General features: G+C 37.3%; 1 protein-coding gene across 1 annotated transcript in view; it reads right to left on the bottom strand.

The window, feature by feature from the left end:
• The window catches only part of SLC44A5 (solute carrier family 44, member 5), a 119515-nt gene that overhangs the window by 47470 nt on the left and 45432 nt on the right, over nucleotides 1-26613 (bottom strand). Inside the window, exons 2-4 of the mRNA XM_012661041.1 lie at nucleotides 26128-26201; nucleotides 10669-10753; nucleotides 319-403 (exon numbers count right to left, since the gene is read on the bottom strand). Of these exons, the coding sequence (XP_012516495.1) occupies nucleotides 319-403; nucleotides 10669-10753; nucleotides 26128-26176 (219 nt within the window). The 5' untranslated portion in view covers nucleotides 26177-26201. The remainder of the gene's footprint in view (nucleotides 1-318; nucleotides 404-10668; nucleotides 10754-26127; nucleotides 26202-26613) is intronic.

Below are 26613 nucleotides of genomic sequence, written 5' to 3'. Positions count from 1 at the left end.
GATGGTTTGTTCTAGCTACACCCCTTGCTGGTCTAAAACCTCTCACTCCAATATTGAGCCTTCTTGAAGCCCTCTTCTTCCAGGATATTATCTCTTTATTATATTCGTTTCAGATATTTTTCCAAAATAATTTTTTTAAATAATTAATCTCTGCTTAGTTTTGATTGTATGTGAACATGAGTTCATACTTATGCCTTCCCATCCTCTACAAATTCCTAATTAACCATACACGCAGAACTCCAACGGAATTTCTGAATTCTTTTTATCCAAGAATATTCAGAGTGGCTAACACCACAAGTGAGGTATCTTTTGCCTTACCTGTGTGGTAGGGCACTGCAGGTTTACCATTACAGAGGGACTGGCACAGCTTAGCAGGTTGAAGTAAAACAAAATAGTCTTGTTCCTGGTAAGAAAGAAAACAACACAAAATAATCTTTTTAACGACCATGGAAATGTTCCATATCATTTCAGACTCCAAATGCTTTCGATATATGACGTTTAAAAATTGGCTTCTCTTCCTCTAGACAGCTGCAATATATTTCCCAGCTTCCCTTGAAGATTCCTAACATTTAAAGTACCTTTTTGTAGTAGTAAAAAGTTGAAATAATCAAATTGTCCATCAACAGGGGATTGATTAAATACAGAATTATACAGATTATAAATCCCTAAAGTGGAAGATTATGTTGCCATTGAAAATAATGTTAAAGAATGTGTTTAATGGATGGGGAAATTCACAACACATTAATTTTAGTAAACAGTTTACTCAACAATATTAAAACATAATTTGATTTTAATTTTATAAAACAGGTCTAACATGCAGAACCAAATTATTATATCTGAATGTTGGGATTATATTTGGTTAATTTTGTGTGTTTTTATGGACTTTCTAATATAAAATATGCATTACTTTGCTAATATGAAAAAATAAATAAACTGAGTGATATTTTCTCTCTGTTGAAAATTATAGTCAGTGACAGAGTAATGGGAAAGGTTGATATTCATTATCACTAATTTTAAGTGGAATATTACTCTGCTACTTAGCAAGTCATGGTTCTCTTTTGAATCTCAATTTCCTTATCAGTAAAATGAAGATAATACCATCACAGAGGTGTTGGTACTTAAGCCAAGTGGTTATCCAACTTTAATATGCATAAGTAAAACCTGAAGTGTTTGTTGAAAATCCTGATTCCTGAGTCTTTCTCAACCTCAGGAGACCAAATATCTGTATGTGGGGCCCAGGAATTAGCATCTCTTCCCCTAAGCTCCCCAGTAGACTCAGCTAGAGGAGGTCCATAAGCCATATATTAAGAAACACAGCCCTTCAGGAAGAATGTTTCCCAGCACCTTGTCAAGTCCCCAGTTAATTAATGTGACCACATACATAGCATAAAATGTATAATGGGCTGTTGAATAGTAGTACTTTTCCTACCAACTCTAAATCAGTATGTAGAATCCAGATCTAAGGGTAAGGAAAGCCCTCCACAAAAAATTGGTGCAAGATCCTTCCATTGCTTCTACCCCCTCCCACTTCTGTCTATACAAGCAAAAGCTGGGGAGATGAATTAGAGCCAGTGGAGTTGGCAAGATACAATGATCAGTTAAGAGGACCTTCCCTTCCCTCCTCACTGAGGAGAAGGCAGATCGTTTCTTCCCAGTTCCAAATTATAGAGGACTCTAAGAGAATCTTTCACAGAGATGGAAGGTGCCTGCAAGAAGGGCAGACCAACATCTCATTTTTTAATTGAAAAGCTCTCATGTGGCAGACCAGCTAGTCAGCCCTCTGTACCCATTGGAGCAGAGAGAAACAAGAGAGTTAAAAAATGTCAGTGGAGTAGAAAGAGGGCAGCAGTGAAGGTAGGATGTGAAGTCAGTAAACGGACTTGAGCCTCCCTGGCGGTACCTCAACTGGCAGAGACTGTGGAGGTGAATCACCAGGGACAGAGCTAAAAGGGTTTGGAAGAGAGCACATCAAAGCTTATGTCCCATATCAAAGAACCATTCAGTGAGGACTCCCTCAGAAAATTTCCACCTGTACTGCATGAGAGAGCCAGCAGTGAGGGTGTTGATGGCTGATCAGTTACATCTTAGCTACAGTAACAACAACAACAGCAAAGGAAATTCACACAAGCAACCCAGTCCCTCTTTCTTTAGTAAGAATGGGCAGTGGCCAGGAAAGGAACAGACATCATCCCCTTTCTTCAATTTCCAACCCTCACAACATGATGAAAGAGCTAGACTCAGAAAGGGCGAGAAGAGAAGAGAAATGGCAGACAAGGTCTTCTCCCCTACTCTACGTTCCTTTGAAGAGTCAAACCTGAGCTGGAGGATTAGAAGACATGAGGTTGAAATTTTAAATTGGGCAACACTGAACTTTTTAACAACAGAATCTCTCTGAAACCTATGTAATCTGAAGTGTCAAAGCAAAAAGGGAGATTTGAAAGAGCACTGTTAAAGGACATGATAGGAGAAAAATAAACCTATCCTATGTTTGTATCCCGTTGAGTTCAAATGGCTCAAGAAGGTGGTAATAAATTCAAATACAAATGCCTAAGCTTCTTTGAGATCCACCAGTGTCAGCTTGGTTCTTTCACCACACAAGGAACTACATCAGCCACACAATCTCACAGTGCATGCGATTCAAACGCGTTCCTAAGCAAATGAATAAATTATTACATGTCATGGATCACCGGGTCCCTGAGAAGTAGCTTAAACTGTGAACGGTAAATCAGTAAGTGTCAACAGTCCACCATAAGGCCAGGCGCGGTGGCTCACGCCTGTAATCCTAGCACTCTGGGAGGCCGAGGTGGGTGGCTCGCTCAAGGTCAGGAGTTCGAGACCAGCCTGAACAAGAGCGAGACCCCATCTCTACTAAAAATAGAAAGAAATTATGTGGACAACTAAAAATCTATATAGAAAAAAATTAGCCAGGCATGGTGGCGCATGTCTGTAGTCCTAGCTACTCGGGAGGCTGAGGCAGGAGGATCGCTTGAGCCCAGGAGTTTGAGGTTGCTGTGAGCTAGGCTGATGCCACGGCACTCTACTCCAGGCAACAGAGTGAGACTCTGTCTCAAAAAAAAAAAAAAAAAAAAAGAGTCCACCATAGGTAAAATTGATTTATAAACTGAAAAATGCTATATAAACTCAAGTTATTCACCAGATTATGTTATCCTCAAGGGTAGGATTTATACTTTATTCATCTTTATTTCCATACCTTCCCAGGATTTAGCCCTTATATTTGGCCTATTATAGCTACTTATCAAATATTGTAGAATGAATGAGACCAATTCCAAAATAAGTCTTTTCAAAGTCTTAGAATCCTCCTTAGTTTTTCAGCACAAATCTATAGTCATGTTACCACAGTCTCACTGATAGCTTCAAATTTTAGTGGACCTCAGATTTTTTAGGTACAAAGTAGCTGGTGATGGTTGCAGCTGAGCAATTCTGTAGGAGTAATGAGGAAGTAATTCCATTATTTAACTTGAATTATTTGTCCACTTTCCACCAAGAAATAAAAAAAAATAGAAGCAACAGCAAACTACTAGTATAAGATGATGTACTGAGCACTTAAACCCATCTCTCTTCTTTCCTGAGACTCTTTGAAATAGAACAATACAAGTAGCAGAAAGTAATAAGCCTCACCACACTAGCTAAGAATGTGGAGGATAAGATTTGCTAACAATTATACAAGCAAGTTGAACACTTTTTGGAGGGTGGAATGCATATGGAGGTGTGCTGAAGGATGAGTGCACCACAGAGCGCTATGGAGAGGGTGGGACAGGATTTGCCTGTTAGAAATCATGAAGAATGCTGGACTCAGAGTTGAGAATGAGAAATGCGGCCAAAAGCAGGGAGATTAATTGAAGGTTTATGTACAGATTTCCAGTGTGAATCACATCTCGGTACTTCTCCCATACCCCTACATTTAGAATTCTAGTATCCAAGAAAAACAGGCAAAAACAGAGACCTTTTTTTTTTTTAAATTAACCTTCTGAGGATAGCATGGGCTTTTGTGAGATTTGGTACCTCAGCCTACAACCTTTTATATTCTGGCATTTTGAAAGCCAGTGCCTGACATCCGGCTTCCCATCAATTCATGCTGGTATGAAATCTGACAGTCAATGTTGCCCCATCCTGCAATGGACCCGGGGTGCCCGATTTGGGAGCTGCCCACCAGCACTTTATGGAGTCACACACCAGAGGGACAGACAAGCAGGCAGGACCCCATGCACTCCAGACTTGAGTGGGTTACTGCACACAGCAGGGAGTTCTGGGAAAACTGCCCTGTTGGATTAGGTGGATCCTGCGGCAAAGAAGAGTACAGCCCCAGCAGCCATAGCAACCAGGGGTGGAACATTCAGGTACTCGGGCAGACCAGAAGCTGTGGCCCCTCCCCAACCCATTCCAACTGAGAGAGAAGTTTGAGCCAAAAATTTGGTGAGTGGCCACCTCTATTCAGCAGGTGCATTCTCCAGGCCGAGGCCTCCACAGAGAGCGAGGCCCACACCTCTTCCTTTGCGGATGTATAGGGGACCTGGGACACTCGATGTGGGTGCTCCATACCCACCAGCATTTCGTGGAGACACATGCTAGTGGGTCAGATACACAGGCCAGGCAGAGTTTTGGAGCCAGCCAGCCAGATTGTGAATCTCAGACAGCCCCATCTCCACAAGCAGACTTTCTGGTTGGGTGGGAACACTTCAGCCCCTCCCTGGTGGCATTCCCTAGAAGCTGGGAGCAAACCTTTGACCCCTGCTGAAACAGCTACCTTACCAGTTATTGTGGAGCCTGATGACAGGCTCACCAAACCCAGCTCTGGCCAGCCTCACTCCCCCACCCACTTCCTCTGTGGCAGAGAATAAGGATTCATTTGGAAGTTCCAGCGCCCCACCCAACAGCTGGGACATTTTAGTTCTCTACCTGAGGGACTAGAGCCAGTCACAGCACTCAAAAACAACCCTGCAGACCGTTCCTTCTGGCAAGTGCCACCTACTGACAGGCAGGTCAATTTGCATAGCCCATTACAGCAGTTACTGACTCAATCATACAGGGTGAGATTGATTACCTCCCACAAGCCCACCTACTATCTCAGAAATTAAACAGAGTGTGCCAATACAATTCACACTGCTAAGGAGACCACAGGGCTGGGGAAAGAGAAAGGATTTCAAAGACATCCATCTTCTCTCATCAAAGTGAGAAAGGGAACCTGTCCACACACATAGCTTACTACTGCTACAGCATACAAACATCTCACAATTGAGAAAAACATCATGCTAAGAATATTTACAACCATGGCATCTATCCAATATTTACAACCATGGCATCTAGATTGCCATCAAAGCACCAACAAACAAAGTCAAAGGTTCATACCCAGCATATACTACAAACACACCTATACAAGCACGTGTGGGGAAACCCCATCTAAACAAAAGAGAATTCAAAAATAAGAAGCAACAGCTGCTCCAGATAGAAGGAATCAGTGAAAGGACTCCAGAAGTACGAAAAATCAGAGCAAAAGGACAGTGTTGGATAAATAAATTCAGCAAAGTCTCAAGTTACAAAATCAATGTACACAAATCAGTAGCATTCCTCTACACTAATAACAGTCAAGCTGAGAGTCAAATTAAAGACTCAATACCATTCACAATAGCCACAAAGAAAAATATCTAGTAATATACTTAACCAGGGAGGTTAAAGATCTCTACAAAGAGAACTATGAAACACTGAGGAAAGAAATCACAGAAGACACAAACAAATGGAAAAACATATCATGCTCATGGATTGGTAGAATCAACACTGTTAAAATGTCCATACCACCCAAAGTGATCTATAGATTCAATGCAATCCCCATCAAAATACCAACATCATATTTCACAGATCTAGAAAAAATAATTGTATACTTTTGTTAGAACCAGAAAAGAGACTAAATAGCCAAAGTGATCTTAAGCAAAAGGAACAAATCTGGAGGCATCACATCACCAGACTTCAAACTGTACTACAAGACTTTAGTAACCAAAACAGCATGATATAGGCACAAAAATAGAAACATAAATCAACGGAACAGAACAGAAAACCCAGATATAAAACCATCCACATATATCCAACCAATCCTGTTTCCTTATCTGAACCTCATGGTGGGGGAGGCATTTCAGTCTGTCTAATTTGGCAATGGTGTTGCATCAGACAATGTTCAAACTTGTTTTAACATAACCTTTATAAGCTGAAGTTTTTGTAGTAGCCAGAAGGTGGCATCAAAAATCAATCAACTATTTGCTTTTTAGTGGAAATGTCAAAGAAAAGGTCTGTACCCAAGTATCGTGAACAACTTTCCTGGAACTCAAGAGTCAAAGAAAGTTACACACAATAACAAAGCACTCCGTTTTCCTTTGAAGTCTCTGTTTCATCTGTTTTGACACTTCAGAAAACTCCCGGTGTTTCTCCTAGAGTCCTTTCACTTAGTCATAAAGCATAAAAGGCCAAACTCTGTATCTCAAATATTATTATACCATCTCCAGACATGGAATTTAAACGCAGTCATAAAAATGTCTCCCAGAGTTGGGAATCTAAGGATTGCTTTAAGTACATAATGACGCAAATAAGTATATTGTTTCAATCTAACAAGTAAATTCCCCTAGTTTGAAGCTGCCTAAATTGCTTACATAAATACATTCTGATATAGATGTATTTCAATTGGCAGAGAAATACACACACACACACACACAAATTTATTTGGAGTTTTAAAAAAATTAATGATACTTTTTACCAGCTCTGTTTAAGATTTTTAGGCCTAGTTAAACATGCCACATGGAAAACCAATTTCACTACAAGTGTGTCAGTGTGCAGCCTAAAGAGCACAGGATTTGGAGTTAGAATGTGCTACCTTTGCCATTGTGAACTAAAATAAAATTTTAAGACTCACCCCCCCACGGGCTGACTAAATGGACTCCCTCGTGGCCAAAGGAATATCCTAAAACTAAAGTGCCTGCCAGTAGGAAGGAGGTCAGACATGCCTCATCATGCCCCACTCCCTTCTTGGAGACATCCTTTGTAGCCCATTAATAGGCCTAAGGTATGCAAGACAAACCTACAAATCCTCAATTTACACAACAAGTATATGTCCGGTGGCTTATCTCTGATAAATAGTTTCTATGTTAAAACATTCCAAGCCTTTAGAGAAAGCTTCATGTCTTTAAACAATTACAAGCCAAAGAATCTTTAAACCCACCAATAACCTGTAACACCCCCCCCCCACCCCCGACCCTGCTTCAAGATGGCCAACCTTTTCGGGCCAAATCAATGTATGCATCCCATGTATTGATTTGTGACTTTACCTGTAACCCCTGTCTCCCTGAAATGTATAAAACCAAACTATAACCCAGTCACACTGAGTCCACTTGCTCAAGGCCTCTTGGGCGTGGCTCTGGGTCATGGTCCTCAAATTTGGCTCAAAGTAAATCTCTTTAAAATTATTTTACAGAGTTGGTCTTTTTTTCCATTGACACCATTTAGTAGTCACTCGGATTTTAACAAGTACTTTCATCTTTCTGAATTTCAGCTTCCTAATTTTCCAAATGATAGTATAATAATGAGATGCACTTAGCAATGGTGTTAGGAAGCTCTGATAAAATCTTTACACTGATCTCCACCTGGGGAGCAAATCATTCTTATTTGTGTTTCCCCTTTATTCTCATTCATTTAACAATAAATTCACTGAGCACCTACTACAATGCCAGACATTGTTGTAGGTACTGAGGACACAACAGTGAAAATGACACAGAATGCCCTGATCTCAAAGAACTTTGGGCACAGTGGGGGGAGATAAACAAAGTTAACAACTTAATAATCAGGATAAATTCAGGTGGTGATAAGTACTCAAGACAGTAAATCAGGGTCTTATGCCAGAGACTTACTAGGGAAACGAATGGTGGGGGGACATGTGGGGGCTGCTTCTGGTGGGATTGACAGCAGTATACTTCAGTCTTAAGACAGCACGCTGTACTGAACACACTAGATTGAAATCCATGGCTTTCTTGACTCTATCCCTGAAGACGAAGAGATCCTTGAAAAAGAAATCTGTGTCTTACGTACTGGAGTATCTCTAGCATATCGCATAGTGACTGGCCCTGTGGGAGACCTCAACAAATGATGTAGTATGGAACATGAAAGTGCTTTGTAAATAGAAAGGACAACACAAATTTCTTCTGAATTACCGTTCTGTCATTTAATTTTTGCATCATTATCAGAAATTTAAGGCTGAGGTAGGTTGTGTTTCATGCCCAAAGATCAATACTATAAGGAGGTAAAGTCAGAATTTGACTCCAGGGTATTTATTCATTTAAAAAAAAAAATTTGCCTGTTTTTTTAAAAAGGGCCTTAATAACTAAGATAATCCATTGCCTCAGCTTATGTACTTTTCTTTAATTCTTTATTTTTGGAAAATTTGGGGGGAATGCAAAAGAATACATATTTTTGATAGAAATTTATGATACATATAAGCATATAAATAAAATAAAAATTACTCATAATTTTATTTCATATCTATAATGAAATCTGCCATTATTCTTTTTCAAAATGAGAAAAGCCTAATATTTTTCTGCATACATGCTTATTGTGAACAATTGAAACAGCTCAAGAAGGTACAAAAAAGCAACACAATGGTCCTACAAAAATGTAAAACGGATTGGATCCCTCTTGCTGAACACCTTTCTAGGGCCTTCCCTATACTTATAAATATTTTTACTTACTAATAAAGCACTTAGCACAATTTAAAGTAACTTATTAAAATTTTAAATCGATACACATTTAAAACAATCGAGAGGCTTAAAAATATACATTGGAATAGGTCAGACTGTTCAGAAACAAACATATATAAATTTATTATATAACAATTTTGTTAGAAATCAGAAGAGAAAAAGGGCATATTATTCAACAAACTATTCTGAAATAATTGGCTCTGCATTTGGAAAAAAATTTGATTTCTGCTTCAGTCCATATACAAAAAGAAATTCCAAGTAGATTAGAAATTTATAGGAAAGGAAACCATAAAAATACTAGAGAAATATAGGAGAATATTATTTTCAGGAGGAGGAAGGCAATTATAATCATGACATAAAACCCAGAAACTATAAAGAAAAATCAACAGAATCAACTATTGAACATACGAACATAATTTTCAATGGCTCCATTATATTTCATTTACTTGATGGGCCATAATTTATTATTATTCACATATTATTGGATATCTGCATAGTTTACAATATATTGTTATTATAAATAATACTTTGAGGAACATGTCTACCTGTTAACTGAGGATAGTCTTTGAATGATCTTTATGGACTGAAATTTGTGGTGGCACATTTTTGTTTGAAATAAGTGGGTCATTGGCTTAGGTCTGGAAAACTTATTGTTACAAAAGCTCTTTTAAAAATAGCCTGTTTGAAAGAACTAGAGATTTAGAGATTTGTATGACTTCTTTTACCATTGGTGCTTTCTTTGTCCTTCATAGTGTGAAGGTTTTGTTGGCATGTTGGCAATGTCTAAGATTTTCTGAGTTACTGAAGTTAAAATAAGAATTACCATTCTGGATCAGAATTTAGTCCACTTGTCTCTAATAGGCAATGAGGACGCTTTGTAGTAGTTAATCTGTCCCCCATAAACTCACCGAGACATGCATGATTAAGGATTTTCCTCCCCCACCTGAAATTTTTGAGTTTTCTTGATTATCTGTGATAATCTACTACTTCTACTTTATGAATTTTGTCAACCTTTTCCTGGATCTATTTTTTTAATCTGTGTCTCTCTTGGAATAATAAACTCCACAGTTACAAGTGGGCAGCACAAAGAACTTAACTGAAGCATTCTGAGCCATGGTTTTTGCTGTTGCTCTTGTGGGGAGGGAGCCTTTGTTGCTTTTTTTCTTTTTTTTTTTAACCATTCCAAACCAGCTTTTATAAATAGAATTGGTTTTGAAGAACCAGAAGATTCAGCAACAACCCCAGGTATCCACAGAAAAGAAACAGACCAGTGAGAGAGGAGGGAAAATTTTCTAAAAATGTGAGATTTATGGGGGTTTTTGGTTTGTTTTTTAGGTTAAAAAAAAAAATAGAAAACTTGCTTTCAGAAATGGAAACTTCTGATTAACATTAGAAAGAAATTCGATGAAACATTCTTCCTTGTTTGTTTTAGCTGCTCAGGAGCCTCGTCCACAGCAGTGTGAGTTGCCTTGAAAAGCCTACCAAGCACTGAAGACTTTCAGGGTGTGATTCTCACTTTGAAAGATGGAATGATTTATCAGTAGGCAGTGTGACAAAAATCATTCTAACAACTGCACTGTCTAGCTTTTTAGCAGCTACTCACAACTCAGTCTTCTAATAGCTCATTTTACAAGGCATTTTAAAAATATGACTTCTGATAAGACTACTGGTCCAACTCACTCATTATAATTATATTTTTACTAAGCAGAGTCTCCACGCAGTCTAATAAAATGCTGCATAACAATGATATGGTGTCTTAAGTCATATCGTATGACAGCTATCTGTAGAAAAGGGAGAGGAAAGGCCTTCTTTACGAATTTCAGTCTTCTTAAGAAATCTAGTAGGATTAAAGTGAAAGTGATTTCTAGGTTCTAGTTTTGACAGTAAAATCACACAAAGCAAAGGTGGCCATACTCACTCATTGGGGGTGCCCTTCTGGCCACAAAAGTGGCCCTGGCTGTCTGTAGGATAAGCCACTCTCCTAGGGTCGCCATGTACCCAGGCTGCAGGAATAAGAAAGGACAAAAACTCTATCAGCAACAGCTGGCAAAGGCAGTCTGATTCGAGATATTAAAATGCACTGCTGCAACACACTGACCTCTCCCTTCAGTCACAGAAGATTATTGATTTTCTTCAAAGAGTAATTTCTTAATGAAAAGTAAAGTAAAATATGGATGAACCAGTCAAAAAGCACATTTCTCTTATTCTCTCGGGATTCAGCTGGGTTGTAGCCAAAACATGAGGTAATGCACTTAGAAAATGACATTTATTAAAATGTGACTTATAGGATGTGCTATGAAAGCTTAGTTGGCTACAAGTAACTTTGTCTAGGGTTCAAAATGAAATGACTTCATAGCAGAGCTAATAAATTTACAGCAAATGATATGATGTAATACTTTTGGGTGATACATAAGTGAAAACCATTCAAAAATTCAAAGGACTCATACTATAATGCCTAATTCAAATTGACCAGTTCTTCATAATTTTATGTGGCATTACAAAGGCAAACAATAGCAACAGCAAAGGTAATACATAATAAAGATTTACCATACGTTTTGTTTGGTTGTCTCAGAGATTAATAGAAATATCAAGCATTCTCAAACTTCACGAAAACTGAGAGCACAATTCTATTTTCTATGAAGATGCTGGGTTCCACCTCATATAAACTTATCACCCTTATTTTTCAAGAATTATATACTTGATAGCTAGACCATAGGATCACAGAGAGTAACATCCATTAGTTCAATTGGGTAAAGCTCTGTAATTCTAGCCAAATATTTCTAAATTTTCCAATTTGACTAAAATAATTTCTAAAAATCTAGGAAATGCTTCAGTCAGGCTTGCCTCTGCATATAAAAAACGTATTTCTTTGTCCTTCACTTCCTTTAATATTTGCCCAGCTATCTCCTTCCCCATATTTATTGGATTTGACATTTCATGTTATAATTCAATAACCCTTATATATATGGCCTGTGTGACTTGGGAAGATTTAAAAAAATTAATTCTGAATGAGAATTTTAATATGAAAGAGAAATTTTTCTCAATAATTTTTCTCATCAATCTAAACCTTTCTTTTCAGTATGTAAGCACTCAAAAAAGTCCCCTTTGTCTAATTCTTTCTCCAATGTCACAGAGGCCAAATCAGTTTCATCTTTTAATACCTTCTTATGAAATCTGACTCATTCGGGTAGCTCTCCACTGACATATCTTCCTGTGTCTATTTTCCAGAATAAAGAAAGTGGACTATAAATAAGGCATTTAAATGACATCTAAGTGTTCAATATACAATGTCTCCAGATACTATTTCATTATATTCTGTTTCTATATCTTAGTTTGACAGATTTTGGCTAAACCTAAGAAACAGATCTATTTTTGTAATATGTTTCTTTTAGCTTTATCCTGAATAAAAAAGTTTGATTCTTTTTCTATACAATCATTAATTCAGAAATGATCACGTAAAGAAGTATTTGGATTGCCAAATTTTCTATGTAATATTATCTGTAACCCTGAAGTCACTTAATTATTTTGAGTCTTGGCTTTCTAATTTATTACTACAAAATGAGTATAATCATACCCACTCCTGTAACTGCATCAAATCAAACTGGTTCAACTTTCATGTGGCAAAGTTGTGAGTTGTTTTTCAGTTGCCACGGACCCCCAGGTTGAAGATCATGTAACCTGAGCATGCCCAGATGGACCAAGCATGCAACCGTGGATGGAAACTGAGTGCTTGGACGGAGGACTGGGGACTGAATTAAGATGTGGACACTGCATGGCAGAATACAGGATCCAATCAGATCAAGCCCTGACATCACGCCATGGCAGAATCCAGTCAGAGCATGTCTCCTGGCATCACCACATGGCAAGATCCAACCAGATCACACCTCATTACCCTCTGACTATAAAACGTCCCCCAAACCCCCAGCTCAAAGAGACAGATTTGAGTCTGACTCCTGTCTCCTTATTTTGGCTGCCTGACAATAAACCTTTCTTGCTGCCAAAACCCGGTGCTTTGGTGTTTGACTTTCCAATGTAAACGGGCAAATAAATGCAGGTTGGTTCAGTTATAATCCCACAAAAATGTTTAGAATATGAAAGAAGATAATGAGAGTAGAATGTCTAGCATGGTTCTTGGCATTCAATATGGATTCAGTAACATTATTTCTTATCTTATTTGGGTTTCTCCAAAAGCAAAACCACCATTCTACTCTCTACCTCCACGAGATCCACTTTTTTAGCTTTTGTAAATTTAAAAGAGAAGTTCTAGATTCAAATATTTAAAAGCAAGTTTTCCCCTCCATCAGTGGGACAGGGAGGAAGGCAGGAAGTGGGGTGGAGGAAGCGAGCCATCGAGAAGCAGGTCCTCCACCTTAGTCCAGACTTCAGGTGACTGCAGATTTGGTTTACAGCTTGGTTACAGCTTCATAGAGAACCTGGAGTCAGGACCATGCAGCCAAGCTGTCCCCAAATTCCTGGCCACAGAAACTGTGAGATAAGAAATATTTGTTATTTTAATTTGCCATGTTTAGGAGTAATTTACAACATAGCAATAAATAACTAATCACTATGCACCTTTTAAAAATCTTTTATATACTTGAAGGATGTAGTAATACCATCTTTCTCTTTTTCAAATTAAATATTCATAATAATTAGGAAAAAATCCTCTTTTTCATTTGATTTGTTTTATTGTGCTTTAAATTTATAGCAATAATTTCTAGGATGTTAGTATTTTTTGATTCTTTGCTGTATGATTTAACACATGGAACCCTCAACTTGATTTAAAATATTCTTCAGGGCCTAAGTGATTATACAGAATCTAATATCTATATTTACCTTAGTCCTTAAAAGAAAATGAACATGAAATGCTTTATCTTAAAATTCCAGTCGAGAATGTATTCAAACTCCCTTTCATTCATTCATTCATACTGAATTTTCAGTTATCATATTCCTATTCATTTAGTCATTTATTTGCTGGGCCTTACTATGTGATGGGCACACACAGACTCTAAGGATATAGGGATGAACACATCTCTTATTTAGTATAATACTATTTCTTAACACATTTTAGACAACATATAGAAAACTATATATCATACCAATTGGCAGTGCAGAGGGAAGATGGACTCTGAAGAATGGTAGTAGATTCTCGTAAGCTCAACCAACTCACGACTGTAATCTCAACTGCTGTTCAAGTTGTTGTCTCTCTACTAGAACAAATCAAAACAGCCTCTACCACCTTGGATGCAGCAATTGATTTAACAAACGCTTTCTCCCTTTTCCAAAAAGTAGAAAACATCAGGGGGATTTGCATTCACTTGGCATGGACAGTACTGCATCTTCACTTTCTGGCCTCAAGGCTATATAACCTTCTGGCTCTTTGACACAATTTAATCTACAAAGTTTTGATAATATCTTTACTTCACAGAACACCACACAGATTTCTTACATTGATGGCATCATGCTTATAAGATCTGGAGAATATCGGTTAGCATATAATCTTGATGCCTTATAAAGACATGCGTGTGCTAATGGATAGAAGATAAATTTCATGAAAAACAGGGGTCTTCCACCTCAGTGATGTTCCTGAGTGGTCCAGTAGTTATACCTCCACCAAAGTGAAAAGATAAGTTGCTATACCTTGCATTTTCTGCTATTAAAAGAGGCACAACACATACTGGTTGCAAGTTTTGAGTAGGGCTCATAAAAATAAAATAATTTCCAGATAATTCAGGCTACTATATAAGCAGGCCTGCATCAGATCTATATGACAGAATGAACTCACTTAAGATACCTGTCAGAGAGCAAAATGCTTTATGCAGCCCGTGGCAAATACCTATTAGAGAATCACAGTGGAGGTCCCTAGGGTTTTGGAGAAAAATCCATGGTTTTTTTTTTCAGGAAATAACTATTTCTCTTTTGAGAAATAGCTCCTGGGCTCTCAATGATCACTCAATGACATGAGCTGCCCATCACGATGTTTAATGGATGTTATCTGATCCATCAAGCCTACAGTTGATTGTGCCCAGCGGCACTCCATTACCAAGTGGAAATGATATATTCGTACAACGCTTGAGAAGGTCATGAAGGCTCAAGAAAGTTACATCAGAAGATTTCTTACAATAATAATGTGTTGACTCCTGATGCATTGCTTTAACACATACCTACAGTTCATGGAAAGGTCCCTTTGATCAGCTAACTGAGAACGAAAAAAATAAAACCAGATTTATAGACAGCTCTGGAGAATTTGGTGGCATTGACTAGGGGAAATTTTTCTGGTTGTCTACTTTGACTGGAAAAATAGATGAGCTGAATCATTTATCTATTTACAGATAGAGGCCAATGATTTGGCCACATTGTCATGGACTAGAAAAGAAAAATATTAGGTAATTAACAGCAAGGAAGTTTGGGAAATAACTGCAAGAACAGACCCCTAAACAGACCTGGAATATGAAGATATTTATGTCTCATGTGGCTGCTTAGTAAAGACCCTTCTCTGCAGAGGTAGTTTTAAATAATCAAAATGGAAAAGAACTTGCTCAATAGTTTTGTGAGAAAGTAATCATGACAACAGGGAAGAAGATTACAATGTTGGTTTTGATAATGTGGACTTTTATACATAAAGGCTGACCTGGCTTCTAGAAATGCTTATGTGACAACTTTGTCAGAGTGGATGGCCAAAGCTAAACCCCATCACCGTGAAGTAGCTGGGCCAATGGAACAGTAGCATACCCTATTGAAGACTCAGTTAAACCACCTCTCAGGAAACAACACCTTTCAAGGTTGGGGAGCTGTTTTGTAGAATACAGCAGGATCTTGGCAGGAAACAGATGTTATACTCATGTAGGATAGTGAAAGAGAGTTTCATAAAGGAAAGATATATAAAGGGAAGGGCAAAATTAAGGAAAATAAGCAAGAGCTGGTACAAAACCCAGAGGCGAGCACCAATAGGGAGCTGTTTTCACCTGTAGGCCTGTAAGGGCACAGGGAGAAGGAGACACCCAAACCCAGAGACAGAAGCTGAACAGAGAGAGCTCACCAACAGGAGCAGGTGCCTTAGGTAGAGAGGTACAGCCAAACTGCAGTGACCCACGAGCAAGGGAGACAGAGGAATAAATTCTATAAACTCATTCTCCTGCCCTCCAATCTTCTGCTGATTACTCCCATAGGCTGAACCAAATTGGAAGCCAGAGGACAAGAAAGCCTGTTGATGCAATCCATAAATGCCAGCTTCCCAGGGGACAGAGCAGGATGAGGAGGGCAGAGAATAGATCCAGAGGGGCAAATAAAAAATACTCAGTCCATATTCTGAACAAGTGACCAGCCTATTCAAGGACTTTAGATACTTTTAGAAAGACATTCAGGACTTCATTAAACACACACACACACACACACACACACAGACACACACAGACACACACACACACACACACACGTAAGGTTTTCTAACTTTCTTTTGTCAGAATTCACTGCCACATGGAACAGCAAAAGAAAAGAGCAGGAAGACACCTTTTCTAAATTTCAGAGTATATGAATGGGAAGGGGAGAAAGTAGGAGGTAAAAGAAGGGACAAAGCATATTCTTAAAACAGATTTGTAAAAAATAGACATGGAATTGAAAGAGAATGGAAAAACAGCCAAATAATCAAGAAATGAAATTAGACTTTTCATGACATCTCTATTGTTTTCTTTCCTGGCAAGTCTAACTTTTTACTGATTACTTTAATATACTTATTTTTCTGGTTATTCTGAACAATGTTAGTCCACTACTACTCACAACCTGTTCAAGATTTTGATTCACATTAGAAGATAATTTTTTTTGTTTTAGTATTTTAGGTAAAGCACTAGTTGGAATAATGAGGACAAGAGTTTATGTTTTCTTCATTTGTTGCATAAATTTTTCTTTTTCATTTATTCTACAACTATATTTTGAGTGCTTCCTGTGTGTCAGCACCACGCTAAACCCTGAGTATATAATGGTCCTTACTCTTCAAGGGCCTACAGTCTATTGGGAGAAACAGATCATAATGAATTAATTGCGTAAATAAATGTGAAATTTTGATTCTGACAAGTGCTACAAAGGAGCAATACGTGGCATGAAAAGAGTGATTCATAGAGGCAAATGACCAAATAACGGAGGTCAGGAACAACGTCCCTGAAGAAGTGACTCAGGAGCTGAGACCTGAAAAATGAACAGAGGCTCAGAGGCTTCCAGCAGATGAACTTTTTAACACGGACAGAATCCTGTGAGGGGTGGGAGCATGATGGGCACTGGGGCCTGAAGGGAGACCTGCGTAGTGCTTACACGGAAAGCAGGGAGAGTGTGGTTCCAGATATGGATGGAGAGGTGGTGCCTCAGGTTATTTTCTATAATGAACTATAGGGAGATTTTTTAGCACAATATATTTGCCAGTGCTAGCCGTGCATTCCACAGCTCTGTTCAGGTAGGTCCTTCTCTTTCTATTCAAGTTTTCTTTGAAGAGATCAAGGCCACCAGCCATTCACCGTCCCTCGTCTTGTTTACTTGCTTAACTGAAGTTCTATAATTGGTAACACCTCCTTGCTTTATATAAAAGAAGAGCTCTCATCATTTCTAAACATTGATGCAATGTATTATATCCAAAAATGCTACATATAATATTCTTTATTAACGTTTAATAGTAAATAACACTTTTCTGAAAGATCCATGAAATCCTTGGAGGACTTCCTGGCCAAAAAATGCCAAAGAAAGAGATATTGTTTGACATAATTTTATTTGCTCCATAGTAACTGAAGGGAACAAACAAACTCTGTTTAGGAATGGATTATGATAAAGAATGTACTCCTCTTTTTAGTCCAATGCATAAGAGAGGCTATTTATTTTTGGGCTCAGGAGATCCTCCTGCCTCAGCATCCTGAATAGCTGGGACTACAGGAGGGCACTACCACACCTGGTTAATTTTTAAAATTTTTTGTAGAGATGGGGTCTCACTATGTTGCTCAGGCTGTTCTCCAACTCCTGACCTCAAGGGAGCCTCCCACCTTGGCCTCCCAAAGTGCTGGGATAACAGGTGTGAGCCACCACACCGGGGCAGGGCTAATTTTACAATCACTGAAAGTTAACAATGACACTGTAGCAAAGTGAATCCACATCAGTCTCAGAGGGACAAGACTGCAGATTGTTCATGATCTTTGCTTGCAAAAGAATACCTGCCTTTCACTTATTCCCCTGAAGTTTAGGTACTAAACTGTTCTCCAATACTCACTGTTTTCAACCCAGCTGAGGGTGGAATTAGAATGGATGGGAGAAGAGGGAAGGAGAGGAAAGCATTAGAAGAGTATCATGGGGTTCTGGTCTGCCCTCTCTCTCAGTAACCTTTATTGTTTATTCTTCACTCATCCTCTTTATTAAATAAAAGGCAATATAGTATAGTGGTTAAGAGCACAGGCTCTAGAATTAAACTGCCTGGGTTATGTTGGTGAATAAAACCAAATGGTCAAGTTACACAGCAATCAATACAAATCAGGATTAGTCATCTTTTTCTTCATTATCTTATCTGTTTTAGAAATAACTTTAAAAGACCACTTTAAGTGAAGTTGAGGCATATTCGTGCATGTATGTATGTCTATGTGTGTGTATAAGAGAGAAAGAGAAGAGAAATTATGTGTAAAAGAATACTATTAGGGTAATTCATAGCAGGTAACCAAAGATTGGTAAGAGATGGTGAAAATTTTATTCAGGCAAATTATCCTTTCACTCATATCAAGGAAATGCATGTTACTAAACTACCAGGAGCGAGTATTATTATCTAACATTATCTCTCATTTTCAAACATTTGCAAAGCATGTTCCTGTTGTGCTCTAGGGTTGAGTCAGAAGTTGCAGCCATTAAAAAGCCCTCTGTCAAGGAGAAAATGTGATTAGACCAACTGCTTGCACTGACACTTAAAAATTAACTGCAAATCTGTTTGGGGCAGCAAAGGCATTCCCTAAACACTTGCTGGTTGGGGATGTTGGCTTTCAAATCATTATTTTGTATCCCTTAAAGGTATATTTTAACTGTTTTAATATGTGAGGAACAGGCCTGCCAAATTGTGCTTATGGCTTTTTAACACAAGCAATTTACAAATGCAATGAAGCAGATAATAGGACACATGATACCGAATTTGAAAATCTGTGTTGATGACACTGCTGCTATAGAAACATTTTTGGAAGCTGCCCTGTATCCAGTTGCCTAGATAAGAAAAATGTTGTTTATCATTTCACAGGTGGCCTCTTTCACCCAATGGTGAGTTTAGGGTCGTGTCCTTGAGCACAAATCAGTCCCTTCTCATGCTAACAATATTCCACTTAAAATCATCTAGAATGCATGCTTTCAGCAAAATACAACAAATAGTAAAAAATCTCAATCAGCACTAAAAAATCTGCTCATTAAAGAGTAAAACCTAAATGCTTTCTTCTTAAACTGAGGACTTCCAAACAAAAGGAAGTATAGGTTTGTAATTTAATTTGTAAATGTTTATATATTTGTAAAGAATGCAAAAGGACATTTAATGCTGGTTCTGGTTATCTATAAATATAATAATTTTCATTTAAAAAGTTTACTAAAACAATTTTAAAAATAATGGAGCTAAAATTTATTTTTAATTTCTTATTTTTTATTGAAAGACATGATTTTAACTTGGCTACAATGATGCATCCAAGCTATGATCCAATAGGTAGTTTTAGTTCCAAAGTACACTAAGCTCTCCTTACTACGGATATTGGGGTAACATCACCAAGCTCCCAAATTAAAACAACAGGATGCCTTGTGAGATACAGATGGCAATATTAAAAAAGATAAGAGATAAGTGTTGAGGAGGTATGGAAAAAGGGAACACTTGTGCATGGTTGGTGGGAATGTCAACTAGTACAGCCATTATGGAAAATAGTATGGAGGTTCCTCAAAAAACTAAAATTAGAACTACAATATGATTCAGCAATCCCACTTCTGGGTATATGTCTGAGGTAAATAAAATCAGTATGTCAAAGAGATATCTGAACCTCCATGTTCATTGCAGCATTATTCACAATAGTCAAGATATAGAAACAACCTAAGTGTCCAACAACAAGTGAATGGATAAGAAATTATGGTATATATGTGTGTGCATGTATACGTGTGTGTATGCATACATATACATACACAAAATGGAATACTATTCAGCATTAAGAAGGATGGAAATTCCACTATTTTCCACAACATGGATGACCTAAAGGACATTATGCTAAGTGAAATAAGCCAGCCACAGAAATAAAAATACTGCATGATCTCATTTATGTGTGGAATCTAAAATGTTCAAACTTATAGAATGGTGGTTGCCAGGAGGAAATGACGTGACAACAGTTGAAGGATGCAAACTTTCAGTTATAAGACAGATCAGTTCTAGAGATCTAATGCACAGTATGGTAACTATAGCTAATAATGTACTGTATACTTGAAATTTTCTAAGAGAGTAGATCTTAAGTGTTCTTACCAAACACACACGTACCCACACACAGAGGTAACTATGTCAGGTGTTGGACATGTTAATTAGCTTGATTATGGGAATCATCACACAAGATATATGTATATCAAAACACCATATTGAACCCCTTAAATATATACAATATTTAACTTGTCAATCATGCCTCACTAAATCTGGGAAAAATTAAACTAAAAATTAGTATTTATATGTTTATTTATTAGTAAGAGAAACTGTTTACTGCTTCCTTGTAGAGACAAAATCAAAAAGTCATCTTGGTATTATCTTTGTTTTTCACAAGGTCACTTGAGTGACCTCTTTCAGTTATGAAAATATGGCTTATTCTTTCCTCATATCACTTGGGGTGGAGAAAGGCCAATTTGCTTTGAGAGAAGGAAGGGACAAGACCTCAAACATTTTTCCCTGAAATTTTAATTTAGGATAGATCAGATCAAACTTGAAATAGATCTGCTGGCCAAAGAAGATAAAAATACCCAAAATGGGAATTTATCATGAAGTGGGGGTGGGGGACCAGGCTGGCATCATAGGGGCTTAATAGCAGGGCCTAAGAGTAAAAGCTGGTTCTTATAAAGCAAGAAGCCACCTTGGGGCCGAGCGTGGTGGCTCACGCCTGTAATCCTAGCACTCTGGGAGGCTGAGGCTGGTGGATTGTTTGAGCTCAGGAATTTGAAACCAGCCTGAGCAAGAGCGAGACCCCATCTCTACTAAAAATAGAAAGAAATTAATCGGACAACTAAAAATATATAGAAAAAATTAGCCGGGCATGGTGGCGCATGTCTGTAGTCCCAGCTACTTGGGAGGCTGAGGCAGAAGGATCGCTTGAGCCCAGGAGTGTGAGGTTGCTGTGAGCTAGGCTGACACCATGGCACTCACTCTAGCCTGGGCAAAAGAGTGAGACTCTGTCTCAAAAAAAAAAAAAAAAGAAGCCACCTTGGATGCAGCCATTCTGACACTCGTCATGCTTTGGGGAACAAGGGCTGAGCATTGCTTAAAGACTTAAAAAGCTATAGTCATGATTTTTCCAGGCTCTGAATAGAGGGTGGAAATATATGCAAAGGCAGTGAGGAGTGAGATGGAAGACTGACTTTTTTCATACATGCCAGATGGATAAACCCCAAAGGGAAACAAAGCTGTCAAGTCGACGGTGAACCAATGGATAGCATCATGCCATAGTCTGCTCCTCAAATAACATCATCCAGCTGGAAGTTTAAGAGAACTTTGGATCAGTAGGACCAGCTAGCAAGTGCATCAAGTGCAACTGGCCAAATGCCAACTGATCTTCAGAGCAGGTATACTAAGATGTAAGACAGTTGGGTATTAAAAACAAAAACAAGAAGTATGCTAAGGAAATAGAATACACAAAGGACATCCCTCCTCAAGTTATCCCCTTGCTAACCAAGGAGAATACAGAATGACATATAACTTTAAGTCTGAAAATTAGACTTGAAGATAAGTCTATGTAGAAAAACACAGCTGCTACTCCATTTTCAGAGGGGAAAAGGAATAATACCATGTTCCTGGTGTTACATATGACTTTTCTTTTTGGTTGGGTTCATACCATAAATAAAATCTCAGAAGTTCTGGAAATAAGAGACTAAATATTGGATTTCATTAAGAACAAACAAGATTTTACAAGTAACATGATTAAGCAACTATTCAAAAATCTAAAGAAGGCAAATCCCATACTGGATCATGAGAAGACAACCATTTTCTTCTTATTTGCAGAATGAGCCACCTTTAGAAATGCTGGCTTTATATAAAGACTTATCTTTTCCCAAAACTAATAAATAAATAAATAGTCTTGTATCCTACTGTAGGAAGCCACTACAGTCGTGGAAAGATCCAGGTGAGCAATGGACCATAAAATGATACCAAACAGCAGAACTAAAATGTCAGAGCTCCAGCACACTGTAAAGTCTCTCTCTCTCTACCTAGAAATTGGAAATAAGACTACTCCCTCCTTGGTGTTCTGGGATAGTTCAGGTCAGGAGAGAGTGTGATAGCCAAGATTTCCTTAAGCAATGAATGGAAAAATAGACATGTGACTATATTAACACCCCAAGACAACATATACTGTAATACTAGAAATGATGGGGTTGGGTTTGTTCACTTTATTATTAACTATTTTGTTTAATCTCTACCTCATTCAACAAAGGATTTAAGGCTGAATTATGTAAACCTCCTTCTTTCCTTCCGTACTTGGCACTTTCAGATCTACTGTCTCTAGTTGAGACAGGATGGGATTCCTTTAATCCTTTGTACTGATCTACAAATTACCTACATGTCAAAGCTCTTTACTGGTCTGCTTTGACTTGGTTCGTTTCTCTATTAGGGAAGCAATCACGAACCTGCTTGGGGGAAGACACTATAAGAACAGGAAGCAGGGGGGTGTAGAATCTTTCTTCCTTGGATAAAGTTTGTTCTAGAATACAGAAGAGAAGCAATGTCCAGTTAAGACTGGTCTGTTTACTTTCTCAGTAAATTATCTAAATAATTCAGCAACATATTTTTGTGCTTGATGCAGAGGACACAGTTAAAAAGTGCCAAGCAGACGCAGAGAGAAAGGAACGCTTCTACATTGCTGGTGGAATTGCAAACTAGTACAACCTCTATTGAAAACAGTATGGAGATTCCTCAAAGAAATAGATGTAGATGTACCATACAATCCAGCAATCCCACTACTAGGTATCTACCCAAGGGAAAAGAAATCATTTTATCAAAAAGACACCTGCACTTGAATGTTTATCTCAACACAATTCACAATTGCAAAGATGTGGGATCAACCTAAGTGCCCACTACTTCATGAACGGATTAAGAAAATGTGGTGTATATATAGTATGGAGTTCTACCAAGCCATAAAAAGGAATGACATATTGTCTTTTGCAGCAAACTTGGATGAAATTTAAGACTATTATCCTAAGTGAAGTATATCAGGAATGGAAAAACAAACACCACATGTACTCTGTAATAACTTGGAGCTAATCGCTGGGCACACACATGGGCACAAAGAGATGTAAAGGTCATAGGAAATCTAGAAAGGGAGAGGGGGTGGAGAGGAGGGGTAAAAACCTGCCTAACAGATACAGCGAACACTATTCAGGTGGTAGGCACACTAAAAGCCCTGACTCAAGCATTACAAAAGGTATCCATGTAACAAAAGCATTTGTACCCCCTTAACATTTTGAATAAAAAAATGAACTAAATTGTTCAACTGGAAATCCCTTTGGAAAGAAAATGAAATAAAAATGTATTGAACATTAAAATTATGTATTATTGTATACATAATATTAGCAAGAAGATAGCAAAGAATAATTTCCATAATAAATATTCCTGTTCTTTTTTTCTAGTTTGTTTCATAATTGAATAGCAACTATCACTGAAGTATGACAAAAGAGGGCTATTATCATAAATGTTAGTTTGATCTTGCAAGAATATTTGATTACCTTCTACTCAGACTCTACTTTATTCACTTGAATAGAGTTTCTGCTTTTCATCAGCCTAACGTTAAGTGTCTTTGTTGTATTCAAGGACTACCCTGAAATATGACTCTTCCGCGGTGCCAAAATACTTAATGACACATCAGTGAAACTGACTTAGCATCATCTTTCCTCAAGTCAAAATATATATTCTTTCATGTTAAAAAATTCTCAGCACTTCTGGTAACGTCTGCCAATCGTTTTCCTTCATGCTTCTTTTAGTCTGACATTGGATGTAATTGAAGAGTTAAGTTTATCTTGGAAACAAACCAGTAAAGATATTTGTAGTTTAAGGATGAGGAGAGTATATATATTTAGTGAATTTTGTGAGCCACTCATTTTAATCAGGGGCAATGGGATAAATTTGGGGGTATCACTGAATTAATCTGATAGTGAACATAGTTATTCATCAAGGAATATTTATCCTTCAATTTCCTTATGTGAATTAAGACATTTACAAACTGAATCTGAAGATCTTGAACAAAAAGGCAAATTTCTCGTCTCACTTCCTCACCAGAGGAAATGATGGTATGTCCTTTCCTCTATTGTGTCTACTGGAGAGTGGTCGAGGCTTTCTCCCACTCTGCATAAGGACAAAAAGCGTTTCTCTGAGGATTACATTAGACTTTGAGATATGGAGATATGGAGAAGAGACTTAGCTGATTATAAAACGAGGCCTCCTACTGAAAAGATTCTGGTCACAGGATGAGATCTTTGTGAAGTTCCTGAGCACATTCAAACTTTAATAACCCAAATTGTGAGTTGCCATAGAAATAATATAGTAAATTATAATTTAAAAGAAATGTATTAAAATTCAGAACTAAATTATACAATGGTATTGAACAAAATACTGTCCAGTACTATTATGCAGCATTATCAGTGCAACTGGGTATTATTTCATTTACTCCTCACTTTCACTACCCACCAAGGTGGGTAGTGCTTCCACACTTTCCAGGTGGGAAAACTGAGGTTCAGTAACCACCCCAAGCCCACCAAACAATATGAGGAAACTCTAGATCCGACCAATTCCAAATCTTCTTTCTCTTATGCAGCAAATTCCAATTCTATGACAAAAAGTAAAAACAAACAAAACCTATCAGGTTCAAAGTATCCGCCACATTATTTAGTGTATCCATCACATTATTCAGGTGATAGATACACTAAAAGCCCAGACTTCACCACTGCACCATCTAGCCAGGTAATGAAATGGCACTTGTACCTCCTAATCTATAAAAATAAAAAAAAAAAAAAGAAAGATGTGTCCCAAAGTTAGGGGATCTAAAATTTCATTTGTTACATAAAAAAATGCATTTTATTATAATATTCAATTTACAGATTGTGTATCGTGCTACAACTACATTAATGTTTAGAAGTTAAAATACTTTCAGAAATAACAAAAGAATGTCCTGAAGGCCTTAGAAAAGTATATTATTTAGTTTTGTCATTTATGCTGCTTTATTTTTCTCTCCGTCCTTATTTTTCTATATTAAGTTTTTGAATTCTCCAATTCTGTGTAATTTTTACATGGCAATATAGAGATTATTTTTTGGAAATAACTTTCAATTGCTATTCCCAAAGTATTTCTCTTATTGGAAGATACAACTGAAGAACAGGGAAAAATGTTTTCCATTGTTCCCTAGGTAGGGCACAGCTTCCTTCCTACTAATACATTCTATCCACGTTAACTCCATGCCACTAATTATTGGCACTGGAAGCTAATATCTGACTTTCACAACCTTCATCCTAACAACAATATATCAAAGTTTCCTAAGTCAACAATAACAGACACTACTTATGTCTCTGGGGAAAAATGTATGATACATTCACATACAATTGTGAAATCTTTTTACAGAAAATATTCACATTAGTTCCTTTTATAGTTTTTAAAAATCCAAATAATCTCTCTATTTGTCCTTTCTGTTTTTACTTTTATAGAAAAATATTTAGGCTAACAATAAACAACAGGTTATCTCTTTCTGGTGGGCAAAGAGACTAGGACTTCTTACATGCCAATGAATTATCTAGTGAAATTCTTAATAATTGTTCCTTCTTTTTAAATTTGCATATAAAAAGAAAAGTTTGTATATCTGATCTAGGCCCTAGTTCTTACTGGTAAATAACAACGTGAACATAATTAGTTGCTTAATAGAATTCCAAAAGTAAAAAATGATTACAATTGCATTTACTTAAGTAATTTGGGCTTGCCTTTGATAAAATTGCTCTGTGTTTATTTTTTTACTGTGTCTGCTACCCAGTATGTCCTGGTGAGATACATTCCCTCCAGAAAAGACAACTATCAATAATAAGTCTTTTGGAAAAAAGACAATTAATTTTTAATACGTGACATTGACTTAGTTATTTCATTATCAAATGTTAAATATTTTCTCTACCTGTATTTACTCACCCACAAGTCCTAAAAGAATGTAGCCAATAATGAACAGTAAGAAGATCATGCAGCACAGAACATCTGTACAACTCCTAAAGACAAAAAGGAATAAAGAATTAAAATAGTTCCAAAATGATTTCTTATTTACTGCATAAAATAAAGGAACGGAGAAAAAGATAATAATAGTGATGTGCTATTTTATATCCAATAATTCCGAAAGGTACATCAGATGTATTTTTGCAATCGGACTTTAGCAGCCACAGAGAGGTCATAGTTCCATAAATTCCTTCAGAATTCCTTCAGAATTCTTAGTATTTATTCTCTCTTGGTTCTTTACTTGTAAAATATTTTTAGAGACTAGAGTATGCCAACATCAAGTAACTATTTTTTTTAAATTGAAATTGTAATTCAAGCTATTTGATTTTATGATTTTCCTCTTCATGCCTCCCTAACCCATGCATAAAATAACCAGTCATTTCCCATTCCCCCTTCTCCATTTTCTTT

The sequence above is a fragment of the Propithecus coquereli genome, unplaced genomic scaffold (assembly GCF_000956105.1).
Source record: "Propithecus coquereli isolate 6110/MARCELLA unplaced genomic scaffold, Pcoq_1.0 Scaffold7, whole genome shotgun sequence".
In the NCBI taxonomy this organism is placed as follows: Eukaryota; Metazoa; Chordata; class Mammalia; order Primates; family Indriidae; genus Propithecus; species Propithecus coquereli.
Note: the sequence above shows the minus strand (reverse complement) of the source record. Positions and strands in the feature narration are given on the sequence as shown.